This window comes from Panthera pardus, unplaced genomic scaffold, assembly GCF_024362965.1.
Source record: "Panthera pardus isolate Hobbes unplaced genomic scaffold, ASM2436296v1 HiC_scaffold_5, whole genome shotgun sequence".
Lineage (NCBI taxonomy): Eukaryota > Metazoa > Chordata > Mammalia > Carnivora > Felidae > Panthera > Panthera pardus.
Genome location: NW_026526980.1, coordinates 10,646,283 through 10,671,851, shown reverse-complemented (window position 1 = coordinate 10,671,851; position 25,569 = coordinate 10,646,283). Strand labels below are relative to the sequence as shown.

The window sequence follows — 25,569 nt, the reverse complement described above, 5'->3', positions numbered from 1 at the left end:
GATCTCACAACCATGAGATCGTGACCTGAGCCAAAATCAAGAGTCAGATGCTTAACTGACTGAGCCACCCAGGCACCCTATCCATGTATTTCTTTCAATACTTGACCTTAATCCAATAGAGCTAATTTTTCTTCCTGAGGTGCTAGAGCACAGTTCCTCTATTTGAACACCCGAGGAAGGAAATGGCTTATGTTTATGGGCCATGTTGAATGACATATATGTTTTCTTCTGTTTGTTTTCTAAATATGTATAGTTGAGCTCTTTTTTGTTTGTTTCTTCCAGTTTTATTGAAATACAATTGACATATAGCATATAAGGTGTTCAGCATAATGACTTGACTACATCAGAGTTAAGTTCTTTCAAGGTCGATTCATCTGGGTGCAAACTTCCCTTTGTTATCTTCACAGGAAATTGACAAGATGGTTTTTGGAGAGAACCTTTTGATATTGTACCTGCCTTCTATTGTGATCACGCTGGCCAATTTTATCACCCCAATGATCTTTGCCAAAATCATCCACTATGAGGATTATTCCCCAGGCTTTGAGATCCGGCTGACAATCCTTAGGTAATGCCTAGACATGCCAAGCAGATCACCACTTGCCCGCTTTCTTGCTCATGGCAGACATTGCTGATCAATTGTGGCACCTTTTCCTGCTGAGCCAAGAGGCCTCTACAGCCTTCAGACAGCCCCTGTGAATGAATCGGAGTGTGCCCATGCAGTGAAATCTCTTTGACTTAAGCATGTGCTCAGCGGTACTATATTTTTTGTACATGTGTTAGCATATCAACAGCTGAGGGCATGAGGTGGGGGCCCTGGGAGGCGGTGTTGCTCAGAAGATGTTAGTGTTTACCAGCAGGGGAGTGAGGGAATGAGAGAGAGAGAGAGAGAGAAGGGATAAAATGTATCTTATTGGAGCTGTTGGCAGCTGGGGCTCAGTCCTACTGGACAACTGGGAGTTTGGGTAGGAAAGCTCTTAAGAGTGTTCCCACCCAACAAGGTACTCATCCTGGACTTCCTAAAGGTGGCTGGCTCCCGGAGGCATGAATTCCCTCACATTGCCACCTCACTACGCGGTGTAAGGGCCTTGGGAGGAGAGGGGAGGAGAGTCACAGGGGTTTATTGCACGAACCTGCCTGAGGCATCTACTGGTATAGTGAGTACCAAGAAAATGTGGCTAAGTCACTGACCAGATGTGTTTCAGCTGACTTCTTATAACTTGTAATATCTCTCTTCATTCTTAATAAATGTTCAGTTTCCTAGAAAAAAGAAAGAAAGGACAGCTGTAAAGCAGGGTCTGGGGAGTTAACACAAATGAGCTGAAGAGAACGAGGTGGGGACAGTGTGAAATAGAGCGTTTCATGCCTCAGAGGGCATTTGCTTCTTAAAAACAAAACTTTTATTTTTTTTAATGTTTATTCATTTTTGAGAGAGAGAGCACAAGCAGGGGAGGGGCAGAGAGAGAGAGGGAGACAGAGAATCCCAAGCAGGCTCCAGACTCTGAGCTGTTAGCACTGAGACCGACGCGGGGCTCGAATTCACAAACTGTGAGATCATGACCTGGGCTGAAGTCGGATGCCCAACCGCCTGAGCCACCCAGGCGCCCCCAAAACTTTTACAGAACAAAAGGTATAATGAACCCCCCATATGCCCATCACTTAGTTTCAATCATTACCAACATTTGGCTAATCTTGTTTCACCTGTCCCACTCCCCAACTTTTGCTGGATTATTCTGCCCAAATCTTATTTCACCTTTTTTTTTCTTCCTTAACATACTATCATCATACCTAATAAAATCAAGCCAGTTACCTGATGAAGTTGCAAATGGCTTTCTAGGATTGTTTTGTTCAAACCAGGATCCAAACAGGATCCACATGCTACGTTTGGTTGTTACGTCTCTTAAGCCCCCTTTATTCTTTTAAGAATTCCCCTTCCCCTTCTCTATGCCATTGATTTGGGTGGACACTGGGCATTTGTCCCGTAGAACATCCCCTAGTGTGGATTTAGTTCATTGTTTCTTCGTGGTATATTGTATCCTCCTGTTGCCTACAGTTGCTCTAAACTGTGTCAAATCTGACTTTTCATTAGATTCCATTTTTAGTGGTGGGCCCATCCCCAGTGGTGCTGGGTACCCACATTCTGCCAGGAGGGACACAACGTCAGGTGGCAGGCTATGTATCCAGAAGAGTGCTTTGCTCCCCCCTCCTAACTTTTTCATATTTCTATTTTTTTTACAAGCAAACAATAGAAAAGCATCTTTAAAAAAGGTTAGCCCACTCTGTCCTCCTGTCTTTGTTTATTTGTGAGAGAAAGAATGCATGAGAGGTGCAGAGAGAGAGGGAGACAGAGAATCCCAAACAGGCTCCACACTGTCAGCGCAGAGCTTGATATGGGGCTTGAACTCACAAACCTTGAGATCATGACCCGAGCCAAATTCAAGAGTCGGACGCTGAACCAGTTGAGCCTCCCAGGCGCCCCTGCCCTCCTGTCTTGAATCCTGCTTCCCCCAGGCAGCTCTCATCTGCATGGTTGCCATTGTCCATCTGCCTGTTTTGTGTTCTTCCAGAAATAGGATCCTATCTAAGTGACACTCTGTAACATGCTTTTTCCACTCCCCAATATACCAGACATCTCTCAAAGCTTCTACTTAAAAGACACAATTAGTTCCCTTCAGGAATGTGTAATGTTCTGTAGTGTGGCTGCATCATCATGGATGCAGGAATTCCCAGCTTTTTGATCTCCCCCCCCCCCCCGCCATTTAAAAAATTGTAGCAAATTACATATACAGCATGAAATTTCCCATTTTAGATATTTTTAAGTGTACAATTCAGTGGCATTAAGTACATTCCCAGTGTTGCTACCAGCACTACTATCCTTTTCCAGAACGTTCTCATAATCCCAAACAGAAACTCTCTAATATTTCTAGGTTTGCTTTGAAGCTTTTCCACTTGTAGCTTCAGTTCCAAGGAGCTGGCCTGCCCTGAGGCCTCCTCGTCCTGTGCCCTCCCCTCCCTCTTTTCCCTGCAGGTGTGTGTTCATGCGCCTGGCCACCATCTGTGTGCTGGTATTCACCCTGGGCTCCAAGATTACATCCTGTGATAACTACTCCTGTGAGCTCTGTGGCTACAACCAGAAACTCTACCCGGTGAGGCTGCAGGGATGGGGGTGTCCTGCAGGGTGGGTCATCCTGGGGTGACGGGCTCAAGGTTAAGAGAACAGCCCTCAAACCTCTGGGTTTGAATCCCAGATTGGCCCACTATCCTGCTGTATGGCACAGTCTGACACAGGAGACACTTCTCTAGGCTTGAAAACCAAAGTCTGTGCTGGAGCTCAGAGGAGCATCTGCTGGTGGCCTCCAGAGGTAGCAGGATCTGTGGGCGAAAAGGGCTCTGGAAGGAATCTGAGAACCTGGCATTCTCTCTCTCTTTTTTTCTTTACGATTTTACTTTTAAGTAACCACTCCACCCAGTATGCAGCTTGAACCCACAACCCTGAGATCCAGAGTGCATGCCCTACCAACCGAGCCAGGCAGGAGCCCCAAGGGCCTCATTTTCTCTTGATCTCTTTGGTTCCAGTGCTGGGAGACCCAAGTTGGACAGGAAATGTACAAGCTGATGATCTTCGATCTCATCATCATCTTGGCCGTGACGCTTTTTGTGGATTTTCCTAGAAAGTAAGCATGAGGGAAACCCCTCTTATTTCCCCTACCCCTCCGACCCCCTCCCGAGTCCTCGCTGGAGGCTCCCACCACAGCTGCTTCACAGAGTGCTGACAGAAATCACCAACAACCATCTGGTGACTTTTAACTTGCTCTGGGCCATTGACCTCATGGTCCATTAGGTGCCTCCTTGAAAGGCAGCATAAACAGAAATGGTGCTGCTTTCCATGAGGCTTCCGTGGAGGTGGCTTCCGGCCATTAGCACAGCCACTGTCAGGGGAGACCTGGGTTCATGCCCCAGGACTGCCACTTGCTGGTCATGTGACCTTGGGCAAATTATTTAAGCTCTGTGCCTCTTTTCCCACCTGTGAAGTGGGGATGGTAGCATTAGCCACTTGACTGCACTGTCGTGAAGATCACATGAGAAAACGCAGAGATAAGTACTGAGCACTCAAGAAAATACTATCACCACATGATCGCCATTATTTAAAAAAATTAAAAAAAATTTTTTCTTAATGTTTATTTGAGAGAGAGAAATAGAGCATGAGCAGGGGAGGGGCAGAGAGAGAGGGAGACACAGAATCCAAAGCAGGCTCCAGGCTCTGAGCTGTCAGCACAGAGCCCGATGTGAGACTTGAACTCATGAGCCTTGAGATCATGACCTGAGCTGAAGGTGGACGCTCAACGGACTGAACCACCCAGGTGCCCTACATGGTCACCATTATTTTGTCATCATATTATTACTGGCATCTCCTTGAGCCTTAAGTGAAACTGTTTACTTAACCACTTTTTTTACCCAGGTGTACAAATTATTCAGGCATGTCAGAAGTCCAGTAAGCCCTTCAAAACCAACTTTAAAAAAGAAAGTGTCCTTTTAAAAACCTACACAAATATGACATGAATGTGTGCTTATTTAAAAATGTTAAATATTTAGTATTTAAATAAATACAGAAGTCCAGAGAATAGTGAGACTTCTCTTTTGTTACCGTCCCCTTAACTCCCCAGTCCTACCTTATTTCTCAGATGTGGCCATTGGGGTAGATCCAGCAGTCCTGGGGCATCTGGGTGGCTCAGTCAGTTAAGCATCTAACTCTCGATTTTGGCTCAGGTCATGATCTCATGGTTCATGAGATCGAGCCCTGTGTCCAGCTCCATGCTAACAGCATGAAGCCTGCTTGGGATTCTCTCTCTCCCTCTCCCCCTCTCCCCTACCCATACATGTGCATTCCCGCTCCCTCTCCCTCTCTCAAAAAAATAAATAAAAACAAAGACACATTTACATAACTACATGTATAAGTAAACACACAGTCTTGCTAGAAGTGTTCTTTTTCCGCCTTTAAATGGGATCACGGTACATCTGCATTGGTCTGCAGCTTACTTGTTTTCCTCCCTTGCACACACAAAATATCATGAATAATTTTCCAGTCAGGACACATGGATTTTCCTTGTTCATTTTAAGGACTGTATAATGTTCCACTGTGTCTGTGGCATATAGTTTGTCAATGTAGCCCCTACTGATGGTCATTTAGGTTGTTTCTAGTATTTAAAAAAAATTTTTTTTAATGTTTGTTGCATTTTTGAGAGAGAGAGAAAGAGAGAGGGAGAGAGAACATGAGCAGGGGAGGAGCAGAGAGAGAGAGAGGAAGACACAGAATCCGAAACAGGCTCCAGGCTTTGAGCTGTCAGCACAGAGCCTGATGCAGGGCTCGAACTCACGAATCATGAGATTGTGACCTGAGCCGAAGTCAGTACTTAACTGACTGAGCCACACAGGCGCCCCTGTTTCCAGTATTTTTGCTAACACGTGGCAATCCACAGTGAACAACTATATGTGTTAGTCACAGGCCCCTGCTTCTGGGGTTTCCGTGAGAAGATTCTAGGATTCCAGGAAGCGGTTATGCTAAGTGGTAGGATTCTCATAAGCCATTTTCTGTGTGAATGCACATTACTTTTTGAGCCGAGTGGCAAGCCAGAACACAGAGACTGCCATTAATGGTCACCACAACCTGGTGCGGTAGGTTGTGTTATAATTCCCCTACATTCCATATGAGGAAATGAACCTCATCTAACCTTATCTGGCTGGTAAACTGTAGATCTGAGATTCAGACTCTGGTCTCAATGATTCCAGAGTTCACGGTCTTCTGCATCTAAACATATGACTAACCAGTTTCCATGAGAAATGTATGTGGAAATAGCCGTGATTTGGAGGACGTGGTTCTGTGGCCTTGGCAGGTACTGGCAATCCAGGTGAGAAATTGTCCTGTTGTTTCCAGGCTCCTGGTGACCTACTGTTCTTCTTGGAAACTGGTTCAGTGCTGGGGACAGCAGGAATTTGCCATTCCTGATAACGTTCTGGGGATTGTTTATGGGCAAACCATTTGCTGGATTGGAGCCTTTTTCTCCCCTCTTCTCCCTGCAATTGCAACCTTGAAACTCATTATCATCTTTTATGTGAAAGAGGTAAGGAGAAGGTTGGGCAGGGGGCTGATATTCTGGACCATTCTTGACCTTGCAAGGCATTCGGCAGTCGTGTGACTGGAACCTATCCACGTCCCATCAGATGTATTAAAACTACATTCCTAATTTGATACATATTTTTATTCTGGAAAAAAAAGACTTTGAATGGATTTCCACATTTTTATAATTTTGAGAGTCTTAAGATTTTTTTTTTTTTTTTTTTTTTTTGCTCCTGTGATTTAAATGTTGTTTTTGTAGGTAACCATCTAAAAGTTGAGTTGTAATTGATCCATCAGTTGGTAGTGGCACATCTGGTGATGTTTAACAAAGCATTTATTAAAGTTTTGTCATTTTCTGTTTGGATGTTGGAGGCATTGTATTTATTTTCAGGTGTCAGTTATTTGTGTAGCTCCTTGAAGGGCTCACGGGAAGTAAGTATTGTGTCTGAACTAAGTGCTGAATGGGTAGAGTGGCCCTGCAGATGACTGACTGATCTGGGCTTCATTACTGAACTTCTTTTATTATTATTGTTGTTATTATTATTATTATTATTATTATTATTATTATAGAAGCAATAGATGCTCAATATTAAACATTTAAACCATGCAGATATGTATACAGTAACTTTCATCCCTACTTCCAGAGGTGCCATCTACTAATAAGCCTCACACTTATTAATTACCTATTATGCCAAGCCCTGAGGATTCAGAAATGGAAATAATAATTATAATATTAATATTCATAATTACAGTAATCATAATGATAAGAATACCAGGTACTCCCCTGCCCTGCTGAACACTTTCCATAGGCTATCATATAATGCTTATACACATCTTTTGAAGTAGGTACTGACGTTAATCATATTTTATAAATCAGGAAGCTGAAGTTCAGAGAGGTTAAGTAACTGGTCCGAGGTCACATAGCTTATAAGTGACTCCAGGTTTACTTCACTCAAGACCTAAGCTATTTAATCCTTAGGTAAGCAGAGCCTTGAATTGAGCCTACCCAGATGTTTTGGCCTTTGAAGAATGTTCTGATGCTTTCATTTGGAAACTTCAATTGGTTGAAGTAACCGAAGGAGAGGTGGATGTGAGAAAACATATAGGAACTTGTTCCCTTTCCAGAAAGTATTGGTTACCCAGTGCTTTCCCGGTGTGTAGCCCAGTAAAGATATGTGGGAGTAACGGAATAGGTCAGGGGCACATGGCTGATACAGGCCTGACCAGCTAGCCACCCCCAAACAGGACACCGGGGGTCCCTAGTACTCTTTGCCGTCTGGCTCAGAAGATTTTCTGGCTTCTGCTGAAGTCAGAACGGCTTGCTGCTCCCTCCTAGTAATGTATTTTTTAAAAATATTAAGGGGAAATCTTATGCCTATTGCTATACCTTTCACCCCCTTTCCACTTGATATTTCCACAAGTCTTTTTGGCCCTGATGGAGATATTTGTTTTTAATATACAGGAGAAATAAATGCTTATAAAAAATTCATGTAATGAATTGTATGTTCTCATGGATCCATTTAACACATATTTAAAGTCCTGTAAAGTTTTTTAAAAACTTAAATGAGATCATACAGCACAGAGTTCTGAAATCTGCCCTTTCATTTCATAGTACTGTCAGGGCAGGACGCAAAGCCCATATCCTTTCTACCGGCTCAGGGTATTCCATTGTGTGGATGCACTTTAACCTTTAAGTGACCCCTGTCGATAGCTCTTTCATTGCTTCCAGTTACTCCCTGATATCAGTAACTATAACAGTAAACATCCATATACGTGAACTTTGGCCCATTTATTCTATTTTCTCATCAAGATGAATTTCCCAGCGTTGGGGTCTGGATTAAACATGTTTCATTTTCATCTGTATTGCTGACTACCCTCTAGAAAAGTGGCATCAGTTTACATTCCCCTGGGATGCATGAATGTGCTCATTTACCTTCAAGGAAGCTATGCTCTTACTTTTTTCTCTTTCTTTCTCTCCCCTTAGATAAGTCTTCTTTACACCTGCCGGCCCTCCCCAAGGCAGTTCAGAGCATCCAATTCTAATTTCTTCTTCCTGTTGGTGTTGCTGATAGGGCTGTGTTTGGCAATAATACCTCTGACGATCAGCATGGCACGGTAAATATGATTTTGTTTTCGAGAACATTTCCTTGCTTCTTGACATGTTCCTCTTTTTTTTTTTTTTATTTAAAAAAAATTTTTTTTTCAACGTTTTTTATTTATTTTTGGGACAGAGAGAGACAGAGCATGAACGGGGGAGGGGCAGAGAGAGAGGGAGACACAGAATCGGAATCAGGCTCCAGGCTCTGAGCCATCAGCCCAGAGCCTGACGCGGGGCTCGAACTCACGGACCGCGAGATCGTGACCTGGCTGAAGTCGGACGCTTAACCGACTGCGCCACCCAGGCGCCCCAGACATGTTCCTCTTTTATATCAAAGGGTCCATTGTGTTCTTTATTGGTTTTCCAAATTCATGGCGTTCCACCTGCAGAAGTCAGTAAGTCACTCCTGGTTTAGCCAGGCCCATCGTTGTTTTGGAATCTCTCTCTGGATGCTGGAATGTCTCGGTCCACTTCCAGAACTTTGGCTGGCTGTGTTGCCAGTGTTTTAGAGTACTGGTTGGGTCTGCCCTCCCCCACTCCCTTTTCCTAGGACCTCTCTGCTGGTATCCTTTTGGATTATTTCTTTGTTTCTGATTACAAAAATAATACATCTTCATTATGGAAGAATTTGGAGTATCTTCATTGTGACAGGCACTGGGCTCGGTGCTAGGAGTATGGAGACGATTCAGACATGGCACAAGGAATGTTGAGTCTAGTGTAGAATTTGGTAGGAGCAGAAATGCTTAAGACTAGGGATCAGAAGTTGAGTGTTCAGACCCCAGTGACCCTACTCCTTAAGAGTGTAACCATTTATACCAAAGGCCAACAAACATTTTCTGTAAAGAGGAATCCTAAATATTTAGGCTTTGTGGCCATATGGTGTTGGTAGCAACTGTTCAACCCTCCTGTGGCATCACGAAAACAGCTGTAGACAGTATACAAACTAATGGGCATGACTTATTCCAATAAAACTTTACTTATAAAAAACAGATGGTGGGCCACATTTGACACTAGGGCTATAGTTTACCAGTCTCTCTGACTTATATTCTCATGGAATTCCATTTCTTCATCTTTCAATTAAAATCCTTGAACTTTTCTGTCTCTCAGATTTTATTTTTTAACCAATTTGACTGACTGTATATCTTTATTGTTTTTTATTATAGTAATAGATGTTATATATAAAAAAACTGTACACAAGGGTGTAAATGAAAGGGAAACAAATTTCCCATTATCCTCCCTTAGTTGCACTCCACCAAGGTAACCACTATGAATATTTTAATATTAATATTTAATATATTAATTATTCAGTATATTAATATAAATATATTACTTCCAGAAATTCATATGAACACTATTTATTTTTTAAAATATTTTTAATTTAAAATCATTAATATTAAAAATTAATTTAAAATTAAATTAATTTAAAATTATTAAAATATTAAGTTTTAATTATTTAATATATTAATAAATATATTTATTACAACCCAAAATTCATATGAACACCCTTTATTTTAAAAAATATTTTTAATTTAGGGGCGCCTGGGTGGCTCAGTTGGTTGAGCATCCGACTTCAGGTCGGGTCATGATCTCACGGTTCGTGGGTTCCAGCCCTGCATCGGGCTCTGTGGTGACAGCTCAGAGCCTGGAGCCTGCTTCGTTCGGATTCTGTGTCTCCCTCTCTCTCTGCCCCTCCCCTGCTCACACGCTGTCTCTCAAAAATAAATAAATGTTAAAAAAAATTTAACAAAATATTTTTAATTTAAAATCATTAAAGTTTTTTAATGATTTTAAATTTTAAAATTAATTAAATTAATTTAAAAGTATTAAAATATTAAAATTTAATTGTTTAATGTATTAATAAATATTAATATATTTATTACTTCCAGAAAGTCATATGCACACTATTTATTTTTATTTACTTATTTTTTCCTTTTTTATTTTATTTATTTTTTTTAATATGAAATTTATTGTCAAATTGGTTTCCATACAACATCCGGTGCTCATCCCAAGAGGTACCCTCCTCAATACCCACAGCCCATCCTCCCCTCCCTCCCACCCCCCATCAACCCTCAGTTTGTTCTCAGTTTTTAAGAGTCTCTTATGGTTTGGCTCCCTCCCTCTCTAACCTCTTTTTTTTTTCTTCCCCTCCCCCATGGTCTTCTGTTAAGTTTCTCAGGATCCACATAAGAGTGAAAACATATGGTATCTGTCTTTCTCTGTATGACTTATTTCACTTAGCATAACACTCTCCAATTCCATCCACGTTGCTACAAAAGACCATATTTTATTCTTTCTCATTGCCACATAGTATTCCATTGTGTATATAAACCACAATTTCTTTATCCATTCATCAATTGATGGACATTTAGGCTCTTTCCATAATTTGGCTATTGTTGAAAGTGCTGCTATAAACATTGGGGTACAAGTGCCCCTATGCATCCGTACTCCTGTATCCCTTGGGTAAATTCCTAGCAGGGCTATTGCTGGGTCATAGGGTAGGTCTATTTTTAATTTTTTGAGGAACCTCCACACTGTTTTCCAGAGCGGCTGCACCAGTTTGCATTCCCACCAACAGTGCAAGAGGATTCCCATTTCTCCACATCCCCGCCAGCATCTATAGTCTCCTAATTTGTTCATTTTGGCCACTCTGACTGGCGTGAGGTGATATCTGAGTGTGGTTTTGATTTGTATTTCCCTGATGAGGAGCGACGTTGAGCATCTTTTCATGTGCCTGTTGGCCATCTGGATGTCTTCTTTAGGGAAGTGTCTATTTATGTTTTCTGCCCATTTCTTCACTGGATTATTTGTTTTTCGGGTGTGGAGTTTGGTGAGTTCTTTATAGATTTTGGATACTAGCCCTTTGTTTGATATGTCATTGCAAATATCTTTTCCCATTCCGTCGGTTGCCTTTTAGTTTTCTTGGTTGTTTCCTTTGCAGTGAAGAAGATTTTTATCTTCATGAGGTCCCAGTAGTTCATTTTTGCTTTTTAATTCCCTTGCCTTTGGGGATGTGTCAAGTAAGAAATTGCTGCAGCTGAGGTCAGAGAGGTTTTTCCCTGCTTTCTCCTCTAGGGTTTTGATGGTTTCCTGTCTCACATTCAGGCCCTTTATCTATTTTGAGTTTATTTTTGTGAATGGTGTAAGGAGGTGGTCTAGTTTCAATCTTCTGCATGTTGCTGTCCAGTTCTCCCAGCACCATTTGTTAAAGAGACTGTCTTTTTTCCTTTGGATATCCTTTCCTGCTTTGTCAAAGGTTAGTTGGCCATACTTTTGTGGGTCTAATTCTGGGGTTTCTATTCTATTCCATTGGTCTATGTGTCTGTTTTTGTGCCAATACCATGCTGTTTTGATGATTACAGCTTTATAGTAGAGGTTAAAGTCTGGGATTGTGATGCCTCCCACTTTGGTCTTCTTCTTCAAAATTACTTTGGCTATTCGGGGTCTTTTGTGGTTCCATACAAATTTTAGGATTGCTTGTTCTAGCTTTAAGAAGAATTCTGGTGCAATTTTGATTGGGATTGCATTGAATGTGTAGATAGCTTTGGGTAGTATTGACATTTTAACAATATTTATTCTTCCAATCCATGAGCACGGAATGTTTTTCTATTTCTTTATATCTTCTTCAATTTCCTTCATAAGCTTTCTATAGTCTTCAGCATACAGATCTTTTACATCTTTGGTTAGGTTTATTCCTAGGTATTTTATGATTCTTGGTGCAATTGTGAATGGGTCCGTTTCTTTATTTGTCTTCCTGTTGCTTCATTATTAGTGTATAAGAATGCAACTGATTTCTGTACATTGATTTTGTATCCTGTGACTTTGCTGAATTCATGTCTCAGTTCTAGCAGACTTTTGGTGGAGTCTGTCGGGTTTTCCATGTATAATATCATGTCATCTGCAAAAAGTGAAAGCTTGACTTCATCTTTGCCAATTTTGATGCCTTTGATTTCCTTTTGTTGTCTGATTGCTGATGCTAGAACTTCCGAGACTATGTTAGACAACAGCGGTGAGTGGATGGTGGCTTATTTTTTTAGCTTAATTTTATGATGAGCCCTTTTCCATGCCAGCACATACAGAACTCTCTCATTCCTTTAAAATGTTTTTTAACTTTGATTTTTTAATATAATAAATAAATATATATAATATATAATATAAAATATATAAAATATAAAGTTCTACAAAATATGTAATAAATAGTTTACATCCCACAGAATTTAAATAACATAAGAATATATGATGGAAAAAATTAATTTTCCAATCCTGTTTCCCAACTATTTTCTGTATGGGAGCCAGTCATTTTACATCTCAATGTCTCTTTCAGTGGTTTTTTTTAGTGTTCTCTTTTATTTTTTATTTTTTATTTTTTTTAAATTTTTTTATGTTTATTTATTTCTGAGACAAAAAGAGACAGTGTGAGTGGGGGAGGGGCAGAGAGAGAGAGAGAGAGATGCAGAATCCGAAGCAGGCTCCAGGCTCTGAGCTGTCAGCACAGAGCCCGACACGGGGCTCGAACTCACAAACTGTGAGATCATGACCTGAGCTGAAGTCAGTGGCTCAACCGACTGAGCCACCCAGGCGCCCCTAGTGTTCTTTTTTATGAATGGATCATAAATTGTTCATCCATTGCCTTAAACAATAGTTAGGTTGCTTCCAAGAATGTTTTTTTATCCATAAAAATAGGGTTACAGTGGAAAAGCTCATACACAGAACTTAATTCTTTTAGGCCTTAATTACAGATTTTTTGCATTGAATTTTATTTAGTTTTTATTTAGTTTTTTATTTTGAAAAATTTCAAATGTGTAGAAAAGTTAAAAAAAATAGCAGTAATGGAGGTTCACATACCCATCAACTGGATGTCCCAGTTGTTAACATTTTGCTACATTTGTTTTATCTCTCTCTATGCATATGCTTTTTGTGGGTGTGGTGACCTATTTGAAATTGTTATAGGCACCATGACATATGTAAATAATAACCTCAGCCACCCCCATTTTGAGATCTGGGGGTGCACAGAAGATATGAGCTAAATACTTGATTGTGCAGCTCCTAAAAATAAGGGTATATTCTCCTCCTCATGCATCTGCAATAACATCACATATCAGAAAATGAATACTGTCTTATTCTTGCCATTTTCAAATTTCTCCAATTGTCCCCAATAGTCTTTTAGAGCCTTATTTTTATATTTAAAAATTTTTTGTATTTATTTTTGAGAGAGACAGAGAGAGAGCAAGCATGAGTGGGGGAGGGGCAGAGAGAGAGGGAGACACAGAATCCTAAGCAGGCTCCAGGCTCTGAGCTGTCAGCACAGAGCCTGATGTGGGACTTGAACCCACGAACTGTAAGATCATGACCTGAGCCGACGTCAGACGCCCAACCGACTAAGCCACCCACGTGCCTCTATAGCCTTTTTTAAAAATGAGGATCTATCTATCCGGGGCGCCTGGGTGGCTCAGTTGGTTGCGTGTCCAACTCTTGATTTCAGCTCAGGTCATGAGATCAAGCTCCATGTGGGGCTCCACACTGAGCATGGAGCTTGCTTGGAATTCTCTCTCTCTTTCTCTCTCTCTCTCTCTCCCCCTCTGCTCCTCTCCCCAACTCATACACTCTCTAAAATAAAGTTAAAAAAAATTTTTTTTAATAAAATAACATGAGGATCTTTCGAGTTTTACCTATTGCTTTCATTGCCATGTCTCCTTACTTTCCTTTAATCTTTAATTCTTTGAAGAGTCCACAACTGTTTCCTCCCCTCCAAACTGAGAGATTGGTGCACAAAATCACTACCACCTTCTGGATCTATTTGATTGCTGTCTTACAGTGTCATTTAACTTGCTCTTCTGTGCTACATTTCCTGTACACTGGAAGTCAGTCTACAGATTAGATGGAATTTCAGGGTCAGCATTTTTGTCCAGAATATTCCAGAAGGCCCATAAGATTGGGCTGTTCCTCACAGGTCGCTGGATGACAAAACCTGCGGCCGGGTGGAGGAGTGACACTCAGCCTGTGCCGCATGCCTCACCCTGAGCCCCTTGGTCTGTGTCCCGGCAGCGTCCCTTCCTCAAAAGCCTGTGGGCCGTTCACCAACTTCAACACCACCTGGGAGGTGGTCCCCAAGACAGTGAGCACCTTTCCCAGCTCACTGCAGTCCCTGGTCCATGGCGTCACCTCGGAAGCCTTTGCAGTGCCTTTCTTCATGATCATCTGGTGAGTAAGAACCGCTTAGACCCTTGCGAGGATTCTCCATTGAGACATGTGGACTCCTCTCCACTGGGAAATGGAAGCCCACCTGTTACGCTTGATAAGTCACTAAACCTCTGTGAGCCTCACTTTCCCATCTCTAAAATGGGCATAATAATAGTGATTCTTAAAGAGGGTCGTTGAGCGGGTTCATTAAGATCCTGCAGGTGAAGCCCTGAGCCCAATGCCTGACATAAATCCAATGAACTTTGTCGATTAATATTACTGATTATTCACAAAATCACTGGCTCTTTGATAAAGTAAATCATTACTGGGCAGAGAGAAGAGCACCAGGTTAGACACATGCACTTGAACCCTGGCTCTACTGCTTCTAAGTAGTCTGTGTCCTTTCTGCGCCTCCATTTCCTCACCTGGAAAATGGGGATAAGAATGGCACATACCTTATAGGGTTGTGACATGAAGGAAATGTGGTTAATGATGTAAAATGCTGGTGCGCCTGGGTGGCTCAGTCGGTTAAGTGTCCGACTTCAGCTCAGGTTGTGATCTCACAGTTCGTGAGTTTGAGGCCCGTGTCATCGGGCTCTGTGCTGACAGCTCAGAGCCCGGAGCCTGCTTCGGATTCTGTATCTCCCACTCTCTGCCCCTTCCTCCCTCCCTCCCTCCCTCCCTCCCTCTCTCTCTCTCTATCTCTCTCTCTCTCTCTCTCTCTCAAAAATAAACATTAAAAAATGTTTTTAATGTAAAATCATTTTTATTTTTTTTAATTTTTTTAAATTTTTTTAATGTTTATTATTTTTTTTTTAATTTTTTTTTCAACGTTTATTATTTATTTTTGGGACAGAGAGAGACAGAGCATGAACGGGGGAGGGGCAGAGAGAGAGGGAGACACAGAATCGGAAACAGGCTCCAGGCTCCGAGCCATCAGCCCAGAGCCTGACGCGGGGCTTGAACTCACAGACCGCGAGATCGTGACCTGGCTGAAGTCAGACGCTTAACCGACTGCGCCACCCAGGTGCCCCAATTTTTTTAATGTTTATTTATTTTTGAGAGACAGAGAGCGAGAGAGTGAGAGAGAGCATGTGTGGAGGAGGGGCAGAGAGAGAGAGGGAGACACAGAATCTGAAGCAGGCTCCAGGCTCTGAGCTGTCAGCACAGAGCCCTACGTGGGGATCAAACTCGTGACCACAAGATCATGACCTGAGCTGTAGTCAGACGCTTAACCAACTGAGCCCCCCAGGCACCCCTAAAATGCATTTTTAAATGTAAAATGCCAGCAGAGGACCTGGCCCTTAGTAAAGGCTCAGTAAATGACAGGTGTTATATGTCAGGGTGACAAGAGTCATTGCTGCATAGTGATTGATTTTGCGTGTTAAAGTAATTCTAATCACAAATGTACATTGAGGGCTTACTGTGTGGTGGCCATTGTTCTAATCACAGTCTTACAGTCTGTCTTCATTATTCATAGATCTCAAGGTGTTTTTTTTTTGTATTGTGAATATGCCTACTTGCTAAAATATTTTACAACCCCCAAAATCAGTTTCAAACCATCAGTTTCATGGTCATTTGTGGACTTGCACAGGGTAGCAAAAAATTTGAGTCACCCAAAGGGCATTGTCTTAGTCTGTTTGGTCTGCTATAACAAAATATCATAGACTAGGTGGCTTATAACAACAGAAATTTATTTCTTACAGTTCTGAAGACTGGGAGTCCAAGATCAGCATGATTAGGGGAGAGCCCTCTTCTGGCTTACAGACTTCTGGTGTCCTCACATAGCAGAAGGGCTGAGCTAGCTCTCTAGGGTCCCTTTTATCAGGGCACTAATGCCATTTGTGAGGGACCTAATCACCTCCCGGAGGCCCCACCTTCTCATGACATCACCTTGGGATTAGGATTTCAGCGTACGGATTTTTCGGGCACACATTCAGACCATAGCATGCATGTAAACAGCTGAGGTCAAACAAGGCAATAAGCCTGCTATCTTCTTTCCGCTTTCGTACTACAAATGTCTTTGGTGACCTATTTAGTGCCATGTTTCTTGCATTTTGTGCTTTTGGTGGCTCATTTCCCAGTATAAAACCGTCCCAAGCATAGTGCTGAAGTGCTTCTCATGTTCCTAAGTGCAAAGAGGCTGAGATATGCCTTACAAAGAAAATCTGTATGTTAGATAAGCTTCATTCAGGCATGGGTTATGTACTGTTGACACCGAGTTCAGAGTTAAGGAATCAACAATGATGGTAACTAAATTATCTTTAAGCAGAAGCAAGATTATGTATTGATAGCTGATTTGCTCAATGAATAAGAAACATAAGACAAGGTATTGATCAGTTGACAAAAATGTTGTGACCAGTGACTCAAGGAACCTCCCCTTGTATTTCCCCTAGGGCCATTGGTTCAAAATTCACTAATCAGGTGTTCCTAGAAGCTTTATAGAATAGAACTACCACAAATAACTAGAATTGATTGTAGCTGGTATGTATTAACTGTAATGAATGAAATCATCGCAATTTACCCCATGATAGAGATATTCTTACAGTAAAACCCCACCCAATGAAGGAAGTGAGCTTCAGAAATGTATTTGTTAAAGGCATGATACCTTTGATGAGATTAACAACATGGTTTGGGGGAGCTGTGCAGACAACCAGCCTGGAATTCTGAGGACCCCAGGATGCAGAGACTCCTGGCCCCGTGCATTTACTCCAGCTGTCATTTGGCTGACGCCATCTGGTGGCGGTTACCTGATCTGGCCATTCTTGTCCTGTGGCCATGGTATCTTCTAGAAGAGTTTCATTGATATCAGTGTTTCCAGTGGCCCTCATTTCCTCAGCCCTATCTGGGGAGATTGGACAGGAAACCACCTCCCCTTCATGGAATGGAATGAGTTGCCTACTCTTTTCCTGGGGGCTTGCTCTCCACTCCACTTGCCCCTCACCTCAAAGACAGTCATTTCACTCACCCCACTTTGAGATCTGGGACTACATGGAAGATAGGTGCTAATTGCCAGTTGCTTTTATTCAAAAATGTATTATCCTAGGCTTGTTGTCCCTGGGGTTTACTATATTATCTCCATTTTACAGATGAGGAAACTGAGACGAGGGGGGTTCCACAGTGATTATCCACATCCAGTGCATTCTATGCTGAGCTGACTTTCTGGACCATTTCCTTGTCTCTCCCTATCATATTCTATGTGCCAAGGGAACAGCAACAACTTTTAATATTAGCTTAAAAAGCAAGGCATGAATCAGTCTCTGCTACCACTGCCAACTCACAACCCCTCTGGGGCCGTTTCTGATTGCCTTCTGCTTAGGATGAATGAGTTTTGTCTTTCTTTTTCTTTTTCTTTTTCCTTTTCCTTTCCTTTTCTCTTCTTCCCCTTCCTTCCTTCCTTCCTTCCTTCCTTCCTTCCTTCCTTTCTTCCATTCCTTTCTCCCTCCCTCTCTTTTTTTCCTTCCTTCTTTTCCTAACAACAGTAAAACTGTCCTGGGCAAAATGGATCAGGTGGTTTTTCTAGTGGCCTTCAAATGGTGCAAACTCCCTACTGACCTCTCCACCTTGTGTTGCAGCCTCATTATGTTTTATTTCATCGCCCTTGCCGGAGCACACAAGCGGGTGGTGGTCCAGCTCCGAGAGCAGCTGTCCCTGGTAAGGAAGAGCAGGTCCAGAGGGTCATGGCTGGGGACCTTTACCCAGGACATCTAACAGAAAGTGGCACTTTTCCCAGGGAGAGGGTGGAATGCTGTGGCCCCGCTCACCACCACTTCCCTAAACTCTGCGTTTAGGCCGGGCCTTCCCCAGCTTCATTCATCCAGTCCTTCAACATGTGTATTGATCACTCCCTGCTCTTCACACTGTGCTGGAATACAGTGGTGATAAAGGGAGACAAGATTGCTAAATAGTTACAGAAAAAGTGATAAATTTCAATAGCAGTAACTGCCGTGAAGAGAACACAGACAAGATGAGTGGCCATCTACTGCTGTCGATGGTGGCCACTGAAGCCCACTTTGAGGAGGTGACATTGGAGCTGAGACTTGAATGCTGTGGGAGGTCTTGGGGATGAGAGTAACAGAGGGGACAGTGAGGGCACCCCTGGGGCTGGAGGACGGTGGCTTATCAGCCGGGGTCACAGCACAGTCTGAAGGCTCTGTTGAGAAGATTGAGTTTAATTCTGAGTGTGATGGGAAACCAGTGAAATGTGTTCAGTAGCAGTCTGGTGTACATTTCTTTTTAATGTTTGTTTATTTTTGAGAGAGAAAGAAAGAGAGAGAATATGAGCAGGGGTAGGGCAGAGAGAGAGGGAGACAGAATCCGAAGCAGGCTCCAGGCTCTGAGCTGTCAGCACAGAGCCTAACGCGGGGCTTGAACCCACAAACCGCAAGATCGTGACCTGAGCTGAAGTCAGATGCTTTACCAACTGAGCCACCCAGGCGCCTCCTGATGTACATTTTTACAAGACTGTTGGCCACTTTGTGGACAAGGGGCCATGGAGGGGCAAGAGTGCCATAGGCAGACCAGTTTGGAGGCCATTACAACCATCCGGGGGTTAGGATCATTAACCGTGAGTCTGACAGGCAATTTATTAGGTTGAAATGATGATACATGTATCCAAAAATATTGAATGTGCTCTTGCACCCATCTCTGTCCTTAGGAAAGTCGTGACAAGCGTTATCTAATTCAGAAACTAACAGAAGCCCAGAGGGATATGAAGAACCGTCTAGACTGGCAGTGAGGATCCTACTGCGTGTTGCTCAGAAGCTGACCTGCTGAGCCTACAGAGTCCACCTGGGTTTGGAGCAGAGATTTTAAAATATATTTTTCTGGAGTTGAGGTTTTTCCTGAAAGTAGCTCCATATTATGCAGCTGCGGTGGCTGTAACCCACCCCTAATGTAACCCAGCCCCCCCATTTTAGTGTCTTAGAAAGACCAGGTTCAAACCTGGTTTGCCTATAGACCAGCAGCTTGGTGACTCCCCCACAAAACTAACTTACTTAGCCGTTTAGGCTGATAGAACAAAATTTGAGGAGGAGAGCCCTTTTATATTTTTCAAAGTGCATTTGTGTTGTCTTTTATAGTTAATTGTGGGAGTCATCTGTTCATGAGACTGGGCTCGTTCTTTTGAACCAGGTTCTGGAGTTTTAGGCTGAAAAGTGTTCCTTAAGAAGTAGTAATCCTTTTTAAATGGTTCTGAGACCTGATTTTTTTTTTTTTTTCATGAAGAGAAATCCTTGAATTGAGATGTTTGAAACGGATGGTGGAAACATGGAGAGGGTGGCTATATAAGTCCAGTTACCTGGTAGTAATATGAGAGAGAAAAGCCATCCCTGCTGTGTGAATAAGGTTAAGTTTGGGGAGGAAGGGAATGCTGTGGATTGGGGGCCTTGATGTCTTAGTTCCTGGGTATTTTGCTGCCGCCTTATTACTCGGGGGTGGGGAGGTGCTCAGGGTTGGGGGGGAGCTGTCTCTAAGGTGCTGGGTATCCATAGGTCCTGAGTTCCCTTCTGGTCCTGAGTTCTGAGACTTAGCAGAGGGCCCTGGGTATCAAAATTAAGAGGCAAAGCTTGTCTTTCAAGTCTTCCAAATGCCATTTTCCTTCCTGCACTGAGGTCCCCGTTTCTCATGGACACTTCACATTTCAGAGCCAGGCTGGAAAGGGCAGTTGAGTATGTGCACGGAGCACAGGGGGCCATGGTTTATGTGTGTGTTTGAGGATCAGGGGTTGCAGCATCAGACCAGCCTGTGCAAGTGTCCGAGAGGACACTGAATGCTGGCATCTGCAATGCCATATGTTCAGGGCTATTGTTTCCTTGTGACTAAAATTTTAAGTTTTATTTTACATGATAGGCAGAGTATTGCTTAAGATTTCCGTTACAGCAAAAACCACATGCAATAAATACCTCATCATAAACTTACATGGAATTGATAGCTCTGAACCTTTTAGTAAGCCTAAGTTATGGTTTCACGTAATCAGTTTGTGTCTTAATTATCTTCAGAATCCTTTTTAAAGTACTGAGTTTTGTAACAGACCATCGGAGCCTTTCTTCTGTTGTTTTCCTTCCTTTCACAGGCTCTAAACCTTTCCTCGGGAGTAACCTGGAGTTTAAAGCTGGGTACCTGTTTTGGAAAGCTGTGCTCTGCTAAGAGTATTCCCATCCCCACCCCCAACCCGCCATTAATCAAAACGATGGACCCCTTGCTCTGAGGAGCAAAGTGTGCTTTCCACAGTTTACACATTTCTATATATTTGTCCCTTTGCCAGATCATTTTCTTGCTGTTCCCCAAAGTTACCATTAACATGTGATACTTTTGTACCTGTGAGACAAATGAGCCTTTCTGGCTAATAACTAGTATCACAGAATTTTGAGTAACCAAAAGTTCACTCTATCCTCACTTGAAAAAAATTCTAATTGTTGGTATTTTTACCCACTGCACTTATTTATATGTTTTTGCTTTCACCATGCTTCTGAGAACAGTCAAGTTTGTGTGTGTGTGTGCGCGCATGTGTGTGTACAAATGTAAGTGTGTGAGATGGAAACTCCATTTTCTTTCCCTGTTATAAAATTGATACTGAAGTATGCTAATATATTCATTTTGGTTAAATGCTGCTGATTTGCATACCTCTTACTTGAATGTTTTTATATATTTTGATAACTTTAATAACTTCAAGTGATGTCTGTATAATTGTCGAAGTACAGGTCTCTCTAACAAATGTGCCTTAAAACTGATTAAACAGTGTCTTGAAGGTTTTAAAATGTGTTTGCGTATATTTGAATTCCTGGAGGTTTCTTGTCAGCAATGAAGTGATTGTGGAAAACTAATAGTTTGTAAAGTTGTTCTTTGCCTTTTCCTAGAATCACAGAAGTGTTTTTTTTTTTTTGTTTTTTTTTAAGTTTATTTATTTTGAGAGAGAGTGTGCACAAGGAAGGGGCAGAGAGAGAATCCCAATCAGGCTCCATGTTCAGCACAGAGCCCAGTGGGGCTCAATTCCCCCAACCATGAGGTCATGACCTGAGCTGAAGTCAACTGACTGAGCCACCCAGGCGCCCCAAATGACAGAGGGTTTAATGCAGTCATCAGATGAGTGCTTTTAAGACTCCTTGGCTCTACCGAAGCCAGGAAGGAGTATAGGTATGTGTTTTAAACTAAAAACACATAAAATTATTTCAAGCACTCCTCTCCCAATCCTCCACCCCCCAGAGGGAACCACTGCTAATGATGTTTATTTTCTTTTCCCAGAAAATTATAATACATATTCAAATAGATATATATGTGTGGTTGAATGCATGAAAAATGTATATTTCTGAGCTTCTCCCTTTTTCCTCCTTAATAACATCTTGAAGATCTTTCCATATAAATAGCCACATAGCATCCCATTGTATCTTTTTAATAGCTACATAGCATCCCATTGTATCATTGTGTACTTCCATAAGGATATGTTCCTTGCTAGGTACTTTATTTTCAACTCACCAACACTGCCCTCCACCCTCTCCTGTTACAAACATGGGGAGTTTTAAAAGTCCCTCCAATCATGTCTCTATTGTCTCTATTTCCCTGTTCTGCTCCATTCTCCTAAAGAAGGTTCTTGTTACTATTATTTTTTTTTTTGCCTACAAAACAGGGCTTTATTGGAATTTAAAATTCTTAATTAAAATTTTTTTTAACATTTATTTATTTTTGAGAGACAGAGACAGAGCACAAGGAGGGGAGGGGCAGAAAGAGAGGGAGACACAGAATCTGAACCAGGATCCAGGCTCTGAGCTGTTAGCACAGAGCCCGATGTGGGGCTTGAACTCACGAACCCTGAGATCATGACCTTGAGCTGAAGTCGGATGCTTAACCGACTGAGTCACCCGGGTGCCCCTAAAATTCATAAATTTTTAAATCAAAGGAATAAAATTTAAAACAAAACATATATATTTTTTTAATTTTCTATTATTTTCTATTCTTAGATTTTATTTCCAATTTTAATATAAATTCTAGTTAGTTAACATATAGTATAATACTGGTTTCAGGAGTAGAATTTAGTGATTCATCACTTACTTATAATATGCAGTGCTCAATGCAGCAAGTGCCCTCCTTAATGCCCATCACCTATTTTAGTCCATCCCACCCCCCACCTCCATTCTAGCAACCCTCAGTTTGCTGTCTTTAGTTAAAAGTCTCTTATGGTTTGCTTCTCTCCCTTCTCACCTCCCCTGTGTTCATCTGTTTTGTTTCTTAAATTCCACATATGAGTGAAATCATACGGTATTTGTCTTTCTCTGAATGACTTATTTTGCTTAGCATAATACACTCTGGCTCCATCCATATAGGTGCAAATGGCAAGATTTCATTCTTTTTGATGGCTGAGTAATATTCCATTATATATATGTCCATTATATATAATATCCATTATATATACACATATATACATGTATACACATATACATATACACACACGATCTTTTTTAAAAAAAAATTTTTTTAAGATTTTTTTTTTTAACGTTTATTTATTTTTGAAACAGAGAGAGACAGAGCATGAACGGGGGAGGGTCAGAGAGAGGGAGACACAGAATCTGAAACAGGCTCCAGGCTCTGAGCTGTCAGCACAGAGCCCGACGCAGGGCTCGAACTCACGGACCGCGAGATCATGACCTGAGCTGAAGTCGGCCACTTAACCAACTGAGCCACCCAGGCGCCCCTCAAAAAAATTTTTAAGGTTTATTTATTTTTGAGAGAGAGCGTGAAGAGGAGAGGGGCAGAGAGAGGGGGAGACACAGAATCCGAAGCAGGCTCCAGACCCTGAGCAGTCAACACAGCCCGAAGTGGAGCTCGAACTCATGAACTGTGAGATCATCACCTGAGTTCAAGTCAGACGCTTAACTGACTGAGCCACCCAGGTGCCCCAACACATCACATCTTCTTTATCCATACATCAGTTGATGGACATTTGGGCACTTTCCATAATTTGGCTGTTGTCGATAATACTGCTATAAACATTGGGATGCATGTGCCCTTTCAAATCAGTATTTTTGTAGACTTTGGATAAATATCAAAGGCTATAAATCTGCTTAAATTGCTGGGTCGTAGGGTAGTCCGTTTTTTAACTTTTTGAGGAAACTCCACACTGTTTTCCAGAATGGCGGCACCAGTTTGCATGCCCACCAACAGTGCATCAGAGGGTTCCCCCAGAACATGTTCTTGTTCTTTCTCAAGGCAGCCTTGCATGTTCTTGCAATCACAGAATATTCTCATCCCAGCAAAGAGAAGAATCCAGCTGGGCAAGGGTTTTGTTTGCATTAATTCTTAAGTTGGCAATATCTGATAGCAGCTACTCAGGAGTAAGTAATGATGAAGAAGACAATCCATTTTGCCAGAGTGGAGCTGCAAGGTCTGATCCCTGGGAAGATAGGATTTCTGAATGTATCTTCTTTATATAGGGTATGGCTTTATTAGTAAATTCCATTTTCTGTATTTTCTCTCCAATGCATGGGATGCTTAGGGACCTGGAACGGCTTTGCTACTTGCTTCGTGTCTTCACCTTTCTGAGATAAAATGCCCTTTAAAATGGAAAATAATACATATGGTTACTTTTATTTTTGAGAATGGAGTTAGGGACTAATATACTTTTTCTTTCTGAAATTTTGTTTTCTCCTTATAAAAATACTTGTTTGTTATAGAAAATATTGAGAACACTGAAAGGTACAGAGAAAAAAATCACATATAAGCACCATTTATTGACATTCACTGCTAATCTTGCCAAATTCCTCTTAAGATAGAAAGCACAAAGGGAGGGAGGATGGGATGAAAAGAAAGAAAAAAAATGTTGGTATTCTTTTCACTTACCGTGTTATTTCATGTTATCAAAAGTTCTTTATAAACATTTCAATGGGCTACATAACATCATAAAGATGGGTCATAATTTCTAACATTCCTTTGCTGCTTAACATTTTGTTTTCAATTTTTCCTGACAATAACTTGGACTTCCATAAATTTTTGTCAATGTGGGATGGGATTACACTAAAGGTTTAGTAAGAATGTTTTAGGGCTTTTGAGAGACAAGTTTACACTCAGCTTTACATTAGAAGGTCACATCATCCTCACACTAATTGCTTGGGTTTAAAAAGCTATGGAATAGTTCGCCATAATTTATAATTACTGTACTGTGTTAGAAAAGTTTGAAACAACTGTATTAAATATTTTATTAAAATATAAATTATATTGGGGCGCCTGGGTGGCTCAGTCGGTTAAGCGGCTGACTTCAGCTCAGGTCATGATCTCGCGGTCCATGAGTTCGAGCCCCACGTAGGGCTCTGTGCTGACAGCTCAGAGCCTGGAGCCTGTTTCAGATTCTGTGTCTCCCTCTCTCTGAGTGTCCCCCGTTCATGCTCTGTCTCTCTCTGTCTCAAAAATAAATAAACGTTAGGGGCGCCTGGGTGGCGCAGTCGGTTAAGCGTCCGACTTCAGCCAGGTCACGATCTCGCGGTCCGTGAGTTCGAGCCCCGCGTCAGGCTCTGGGCTGATGGCTCGGAGCCTGGAGCCTGTTTCCGATTCTGTGTCTCCCTCTCACTCTGCCCCTCCCCCGTTCATGCTCTGTCTCTCTCTGTCCAAAAATAAATAAAAAACGTTGAAAAAAAAAATTAAAAAAAAAAAAACGTTAAATTTTTTTTAATATAAATTATATTAAATGTTTTATAACTTGGAAAAAATATATAGTTCAAGGGTGTAAAGTAGAAAGTGAAAGCCCCTTTCTTAACAATCCCAACCCTCAGAAGTTACTGAAATTAAATGTTTTGTTATATCTCCTTCCAGATACGCATCTTTGATTTTTTGCCTTCAAATATATATCCTACATTTGGAAAATTTCTGTTGGTTAGATCCCTTGACGTAGTCAGTGGATATGCGTTATTTAAAAAATATTCCACAAAATTTTTTTGATAAAAATTTTTAAGTAGTTTCAGGATCACAGAAAAATTGACAGTAAAGTGGAAATGACCCTTTTCCCCTACATGCATAGTCCCCCCGCATTCTCAACATCCCCCCACCGGAGTGGTACATTTGCCAGAATTGATGAGCCTGCACGCACACATTGGGCATTCACTTTCAAAAGCATGATATGCGTTGCAAAATCTCCTTTTCCCCACCCCACACCCCTCAAAACAATTTGCATCAATAAAGATATACATCAATCGTAAAG

The 25,569-nt window shown here is 41.7% G+C and overlaps 1 protein-coding gene across 2 annotated transcripts in view; it reads left to right on the top strand.

Moving 5' to 3' along the window:
- Positions 1 to 19,223, top strand: part of TMC7 (transmembrane channel like 7) — a 38,549-nt gene extending 19,326 nt beyond the window's left edge. The window contains exons 8-15 of one of the 2 annotated variants that reach the window (XM_019468719.2): positions 408 to 565; positions 3,026 to 3,143; positions 3,574 to 3,671; positions 5,930 to 6,116; positions 8,097 to 8,227; positions 14,253 to 14,408; positions 17,963 to 18,041; positions 19,045 to 19,223. In XM_019468719.2, the coding sequence (XP_019324264.2) occupies positions 408 to 565; positions 3,026 to 3,143; positions 3,574 to 3,671; positions 5,930 to 6,116; positions 8,097 to 8,227; positions 14,253 to 14,408; positions 17,963 to 18,041; positions 19,045 to 19,125 (1,008 nt within the window). In that variant the 3' untranslated portion in view covers positions 19,126 to 19,223. The remainder of the gene's footprint in view (positions 1 to 407; positions 566 to 3,025; positions 3,144 to 3,573; positions 3,672 to 5,929; positions 6,117 to 8,096; positions 8,228 to 14,252; positions 14,409 to 17,962; positions 18,042 to 19,044) is intronic. The other variant, XM_053894392.1, reaches the window with a different exon arrangement.
- Positions 19,224 to 25,569: the final 6,346 nt, after the last annotated feature.